The sequence below is a fragment of the Rosa chinensis genome, chromosome 3, assembly GCF_002994745.2.
Source record: "Rosa chinensis cultivar Old Blush chromosome 3, RchiOBHm-V2, whole genome shotgun sequence".
Classification (NCBI taxonomy): Eukaryota; Viridiplantae; Streptophyta; class Magnoliopsida; order Rosales; family Rosaceae; genus Rosa; species Rosa chinensis.
Window position 1 is genome coordinate 40,445,506 of NC_037090.1, and position 7,720 is coordinate 40,453,225.

At 37.5% G+C, this 7,720-nt stretch overlaps 1 protein-coding gene across 1 annotated transcript; it reads left to right on the plus strand.

The window, feature by feature from the left end:
• Positions 1 to 1,412: 1,412 nt before the first annotated feature.
• On the plus strand, positions 1,413 to 4,269 carry LOC112195152 (ABC transporter G family member STR). The gene is made up of 4 exons (XM_024335508.2): positions 1,413 to 1,778; positions 1,873 to 2,052; positions 2,174 to 2,442; positions 2,619 to 4,269. The coding sequence occupies exons 1-4, from the start codon at positions 1,413 to 1,415 to the stop codon at positions 4,267 to 4,269; spliced, it is 2,466 nt and encodes an 821-aa protein (XP_024191276.2).
• Positions 4,270 to 7,720: the final 3,451 nt, after the last annotated feature.

Consider the following 7,720-nt stretch of genomic DNA (forward strand, 5'->3'; position numbering starts at 1 on the left):
TGATATTTTCATCCAAACAATTGTGAAAAATTGAGAAATATGTATTAGAATGATTGAGAGAAGTGAACAAAGTGAGATAAAATGTCCATTGGATGATTAAAGTGATTGACAATGTAATAGTTGAGTGACCAAAGTGATATATTTGAAACTTGAGTGACCATTTATGGAATTCTCCCTAAAATTAAAATCACAGCTGGTTGATTTGATCTAACAAGTTCTTGTACGTATAGCTACTTGTACTCTCTAAACTATAAAGAACTAACTTTAGAGCCATTGAATTGTTCTCAGTTTAAGAGGCCAGAATTTTAACCTTTTCGGACATCCCCAAAATTTGGAGCCAATGCCAACAAATTCAAGGAAAATTATTTCCTCATTCTAAATTAAACCAGAAAAATTCCAGTTATGACATCAAGTTGCTCATTCAAAATGTCATAATATTTATCATCAAACCACAATCTGGAAACAGCTAACTTTGCACTTCATTGGAGAAAACAAAAATATGTCAACAAGTTTGTATAAGATTTTTACATCACCATGACACCATCACAGGATTAGCATAACCTCACAGCGTATTAACAATTAAGCTATTAAAAATTTAAGCAAAGTTCGAAAATTGCTACTATAATGTGAGAACGGTTATAATGAAGTACGTACAAGCTAATTTGTTATTCAACTAGCTGTAAAAGTTTAAAGTTTAGAGAATGAACCAACAATTTATTAACAACTAACACAATGCATCGACTCTCAAACATAGTCTAACTATACTAAACAAGTTGGAACATATTATGTTAGAAGAGACCATACCAATAATCATGCATCATATGTTACAACCTAAGCTGACGAGTGTTGATTTTGTATGCCATTGAATTTGCAATTCTATGTCCCTCATTATGTATTTGCTAACATGAATGAGGAAATAAACACTATTATAATAGATGATGAACAAGTTTACTTGCATCACAGTCCCTCACAGTCAACTTGCTTATATCAAATTAACTAAACACTATTATAATAGATGATGATGAATTTGGGTCAGCGAGTTTTGATCGGGAGATTGAATGTGAACAAATTTACTTGCATGTAATATTGGCAGGATTAGGAGACGTATCTAGCTTGTCTCTTTTATAGAAATGAAACAAAAATAGAATGCCTTTCGTAATTATCAAAGCTGATAACTAAAATCCCAAGAAAAGTGATGGAGACAGGCCTATAGCACAAGTCATTTTCCATAAGTCTTGCCGTCTGATATCTCTAATTCTCCAACTTCCTTAACTTTTTCAACATTCCACGTTGGCTTCTTCTTCCTTTATACCATTTTACTTCTCACTCCTTATGTTCAAAAACTTCTTCAGGGCTTAGCCAAAAGAAGAAGAAGCTAAGGGTGCTCGCTGGGCTGAGCTTAGATGAGCATCATGGCAATGTCAAAGGCAAAGATAGGGCGGAATGAAAGAAAAAAAAGCCTTGAGAGTTTATTGGACATGGACAAAATAGTAGCTGCAAAGATTTCTGTTCCACTTCAATTGTCGAAGATGATTCCAGGCCAAGGCCTTGAATTCAACAACCTTTCCTACAGTGTAACAAAACGAATAAAGAAAGATGGGGTTTGGATCAAGAAGGAAGCTTATCTTCTTAATGACATCTCTGGTCATGCAGTACAAGGTGAGATTATGGCCATTATGGGGCCTAGTGGTGCTGGAAAATCCACATTTCTCGATGCCTTAGCAGGAAGGATTGCTCAAGGAAGTCTTGAAGGCTCTGTTAGAGTCGATGGAAAAACTGTTAGTACACTTCTCATACTAGTACTATCATCAATTTCCTATATCTCTCTGGAAACAATAAACAAAGATTACATATTACTTGATATTGTCACAGGTTACTACAAGCTACATGAAGATGGTTTCCTCTTATGTGATGCAAGATGACCAACTATTCCCAATGTTGACCGTGTTTGAGACTTTCATGTTTGCAGCTGAGGTTAGGCTTCCTCCTTCTCTTTCCAGAGATGAGAAGAGAAAGAGAGTCTATGAGCTCCTTGACCAACTCGGCTTGCAGGTAACAAATTCTTAATCTTTTTCACATGTATGTATGAAGTAAAACGAATAATTTACTTGTATGGACTTGAATAGAGCCATAAACATATATATAATGAATGATTATGAGGTTATATAAGCAGACTGCAACACATACATATATTGGTGATGAGGGGAGGAGAGGAGTCTCAGGAGGTGAAAGACGCAGGGTATCAATCGGAATTGACATCATCCATAAACCTTCTCTACTGTTTCTTGATGAACCAACTTCTGGTCTTGACTCCACGAGTGCTTACAGTGTTGTAGAGAAGGTGAAAGAAATAGCTCGAGGCGGTAGCATTGTGCTCATGACTATCCATCAGCCTTCCTATCGTATTCAAAATCTCTTGGACCGCTTGACAGTCCTAGCAAGGTATAAATGATCGAACTTATGCATCCTTGCACTTATCTGAATTGTATTCAATCCTGCAACACTATGTAAACATCATACCAAGAATTATAGGCAAGCTTGTGTATATGTTCTTATAGACTTATATAGTTCACAACTTCACATAATGCTTATTTAATGTAATGTGGTTGCAAATGCAGAGGAAAACTAATATATTTGGGAAGTCCACATGGTTTATCTGCTCACCTTTCTGGATTTGGAAGGCCAGTACCTGATGGAGAAAACAACCTTGAGTATCTCCTGGATGTGATTAGAGAATATGATGAGTCAAATGTAGGACTAGAACCGCTTGTTGTCTACCTTTGCGATGGAATCAAACCTGATCAGGTGTCAAGAACCCCAATTGCAAGAACACCAAAGACACCACGAACTCCTTATAAAAAGACCCCTTCATCTAAACACATGCTCAACCTCAGGAGCAACTCGACACCTGGACCAAATTCTCGCCAATCTGATGATTATGATGATGAGGAGGACGATGAGTTTGAGGATGAGAACTTTGACAACTCCCTAGAAAGGAAATCAATTCAGACACCAATGCAGCACTTTAGAAGTGGTATCTATAACCCTCGTTTAGCTTCACATTTCTACAAAGATTTCTCAGTGTGGATATATCATGGTGTCAAAGGAACTCCTCGCCGCCCACCATCATGGACTCCTGCTAGAACTCCAGGAAGGACCCCTGGAAAGACACCAATCTCAATGTCAAGACTAAGAAGTGTTGTTGAAAACCAATATGCAACACCTCAGCACTACCCTTCTAGGCCTAGTAGGACTAAAGCCCCTATTATCTATAGCCCTTCCATCGATGACTCTTCATATGGACAATCATATGAAGAGTTTGAGATGGAAGAAGTTGAGCTTGATGAGATAGAACTCGGGCCTAAGTTTGCAAACCCCTGGCTCCGTGAAGTTGCAGTCCTCTCATGGCGTACAACACTCAATGTGATTCGTACCCCTGAACTCTTCCTCTCGCGAGAGATTGTGTTGGCTGTCATGGCACTCATTCTATCTTCCCTTTTCAATAACCTACATGAGGAGAACTTCAAAAATGTAAACAGGCTTCTCAACTTCTACATATTTGCTGTTTGCCTGGTCTTCTTTTCCTCCAATGATGCTGTCCCAACTTTCATCCAAGAAAGGTTCATTTTCATCAGGGAAACTTCCCATAATGCTTATCGTGCTTCTTCCTATGTCATATCTTCCCTTATTGTTTACCTCCCATTTTTCGCCATTCAAGCTTTCACATTTGCTGCCATAACCAGATTCATGCTTCACCTCAGAAGTAGTCTTTTCTACTTTTGGATAATCCTGTATGCCTCACTTATAACCACCAATGCTTATGTCATGCTTGTGAGTGCCCTGGTTCCTAGTTACATTACTGGATATGCTGTAGTGATAGCTACCACAGCTCTGTTCTTTCTCACTTGTGGTTTTTTCTTGAAACGTACTCAGATCCCAAATTACTGGGTTTGGGTGCACTACATCTCTGCGATTAAGTATCCATTTGAGGCAATGCTAACAAATGAATTCAAAAATATACACTGCTACACTGGCAATGCAGCGGATCTTTCACCTGGGCCTTTAGGAGATCTGAAGTTAAGTAAAGTGCACAATGACACACCATCGCTCAGAGGTTGCCTGCTGATTGGACAAGATGTTATACAGTCAATGGATATCAATCACGATAACATCTGGTATGATATAGGAATCTTGCTAGCTTGGGGTGTTCTATACCGGCTTCTCTTCTACATGGTCCTCAGATTCTATTCCAAGAATGAGAGGAAATGATGTATCTACCACTTCAATTTTCCTTTGCTTTGAAACTAATTTCAAAACATTCTCCTCATGTCGGAGATTATAGCCTATACATGATTAATAGATCATGAAAGCAAGCTATGTTTTTAACATTTTTTTGTTTAGAAAGACTACTATAAATAAAAAAGAACTTACATTCCAATATAATAGTTAAGTTCTATTCAACCAAATCAAATAACAATTCAAACAGGCATTTCTCCATGACACCATTGAAACTGGCCCATAAAGAATTTTTTTTTTCCAGTAAAATGTTCAAATTAGCGATTTTAGGAGACAAACTTTATTAGTCATTTTACTAGGCCTAGAATAAGAAGCATACCTATTTTAATTAGAACAAAGTATGACTATAGAAAGTACCACACAGTAGCAAAGAGGCTTACAAAAGGATTAGGTTATGCTATGCCTGCATATTTTGCAATCCTCTTTTCTACTGCAACTTTATCAACACCAACAAACTTGTGCAATCTCCTAGCCATTTCTTACAAAGAAAAATGTTGGAACACTGCTGATATTCCAGCTTCCAACTACATGTCTTGCTACATCTATGTCAATTTTCGTGAAATCTACTTTTGGGTACAAGCAACTTCAACTATCAAAACACAAGCTAATCCACGACCATGAACCTCTTCTTCATTTCTCAAAGGATATCACACAGTCACTGAGTTCTAATTCAATGCGCTTAATGCTTGGGCGAGGCCTTAAATCCGTTAAAGTTTTCACTGACTTTATTGTCATGGATTGTCCATGCTCTTATAATGCCATCTTGGGACGCACAACATTGAATAGGTTGTAAGTTATAATTGCTAGTTTTATGTTGCTTATTAAATTTCCTACTCCTGTAGGCACTTGTACTATTCAGGGATGTCAGCAAATTGCTCGAGATGTTATAAAATGAGATAACTTGCTTGTTAGAAAGTGTAGAGTATGAAGAGAGAAGAATAGATGGGGGAAAGTGGTGTGTCTTCACATTCTCATTAGTTCCCTTTAAATAGAGGTAGAGTTACTTGATGATCACACTAACTTGGTGATCACTCATATAGTAACTTGGTGATCACTCATAAGATGACTTGGTGATCATTTCCAAGGTTACTTGGTGACCACTCTTATGGTTTCTTGGTGATCAATCTCAAGTTTCCTCAATTTACATAATGGACTCTAACTAATAAGTATTACATGTTGTCCCAAAATAATTACGTGGACATCCATATAATTATAGTATTTACAACACTCCCCCTTGGATGTCCACCAATTAATTTTAGTGTTGGACGCGCTTATTATTGCCTCGTTAAAACCTTTCCAGGTAACAAAAATCCAGTGGGATAAAAATAACCCTGGTCGAAGGAAAAAGAGTACGACGCGCATGTGTCCTATTAAGAATGATTTTAGGTGCTCCCCCTGATTAGAATCTCCCCCTGATCACAACATGCATCTTCTGGTAGCTTGGAAAGTCGACGCATTCCGATACCTTTCACTAACTTCCGAAAGGTACATTTTGGTAAAGATTTGGTGAAGAGATCCGCCAAGTTGACATCTGATCAAATTTTTCTAACTTCAACTTCTTGATGCTTCTGAAGCTCATGAGTGTAGAAGAACTTTGATGCAATGTGTTTTGTTCTATCTGCTTTGAAAAAACCTCCTTGAATTTGAGCTATGCACGCTGCATTATCTTCGTGTAAGATTGTAGGAGTGTATGTTATTGATGATAGACTACATGTGCTTCGAATATGGCGAATCATTGATCTCAACCAAACGCATTCTCGGCTAACTTCGTGAAGTGCAAGAATTTCTAAGTGATTAGAAGAAGTAGCCACTAGTGATTGATTCGTCGACCGCCATGAAATTGCCATATCTCCATAAGTAAAAAAGTAACCTGTTTGAGAATGATCACCTTTATGTGGATCAGAGAGAAATCCAGCATCTACATATCCAACAATACTCGGACTATTGGTTGATTTACATGTATAAAATAAACCCATGTCTGTTGTACCACAAAGATAGTACAAAATATGTTTTACACAATTCCAATGGCACAACGTTGGAGCAGAGCTATATCTTGCCAATAAATTGACTGCAAATGCAATATCTGATCTAGTACACTGTGCCAAATAAAGCAGGGCACCTATAGCACTGAGATATGGTACTTTTGGACCAAGGATAATTTCACCTTCTTGTCTTGGACGGAATGGGATCACTTCCTTGCTTATCACTTCCCAGCCTATCGCTTCCTGGCCGATCACTTCTTGACCAAGATCACTTCCTTGCCTATCACTTCCCAGCCCAGATCGCTTCCTGGCCGATCACTTCCCAGCCAAGATCACTTCCTGGCCAAAAACTTTTCCGAGGCTCTACCCAATTCACTCCTTAAATCTCCATCTCCTATAAGACCATGACCACCATCTATCCATCAATCTACGAAGCTCTTAGGCGCTGAGTCAAGGATGCTCCACCACCATAGTAGAGACAAGTTCGTCACCTTGTTGCTAAGCCGCTGAGGAAAGCTTCAAAGTGTAACTATGACTCTACTTACAATTTTTGTTTCGGTTTTGTGTGTTTGCATTTGTGAGTTGTGTAATTGGAGACGTGAGATTTTCAGAATATTTTTATTAATATTTTTGAGATTTTCAGTTTATTATTGAGTTAATTTCGAGAATTCTTTTATGATGCATGTTACAATCTTGTGCCTTTTTACGTGTTTAGGTAATTTTCAGAGTTAGGTTAATAAGTTTGAATGATAGAATAACGGTGAGAGTTCTTGTGTGTTTGCTTAATTTGCCAAGAGCAATTGTTATTTGTTAAGACGCTGAGTTAAACAAGTAGTAATTAGTTCTAACAGGTGGTAAAAATCATGCTTTAATGATTAAATGATTCTGGAAATTACGTGTTAAATTCTATGTGTAATGGTTAATTTGCACGTGTGAGTTGATTTGAGGGTTAGATAATACTACTAGTTAAGAGAATTACGCTGAATGTTTTCGAAAATTAGTAGTATTAGGCTTGGTAAAGACTTTTCCGATCCAAGCCTACATTAGAATGAATCAGATAAATGGATTGATCCGCTGAGGCTTTTCATTTGGGCTCTTATCTAGGCATTTAAGATGGACACATTTTTGTAGCATGTTGAAAGGAATTTTCTGTTTTTACACTTAGTAATTTCCGAGTGGTATTGGTCTAGGTTAGGGAAGTCGATCATTGTATATAGTTTTATTTGTTTCGTTTTTATTTTAAGTAGATTAGGAACCAAATTTGAAAACCCCCATTTTATTCTTTTATTTGTTAATTGACCTTTTCGTGTAGGTGTACCCTACAATCCCGGAACTGAACGATCCCTGCTTATCCTATACTGACAACATACTACATTTTGCAGGGTTAAATTGTGAGACTATTTCAGCCGCATCAAACACATAACCACCTAAATAAATCATTC

Coding starts and splice junctions, on each gene's coding strand:
- LOC112195152 (XM_024335508.2), top strand. CDS start 1,413: ATGGCAATGTCAAAGGCAAAGATAGGGCGGAATGAAAGAAAAAAAAGC. Junction 2,053..2,173: donor TTGACCAACTCGGCTTGCAG/GTAACAAATTCT, acceptor TTATATAAGCAG/ACTGCAACACATACATATAT. Junction 2,443..2,618: donor CGCTTGACAGTCCTAGCAAG/GTATAAATGATC, acceptor TTGCAAATGCAG/AGGAAAACTAATATATTTGG.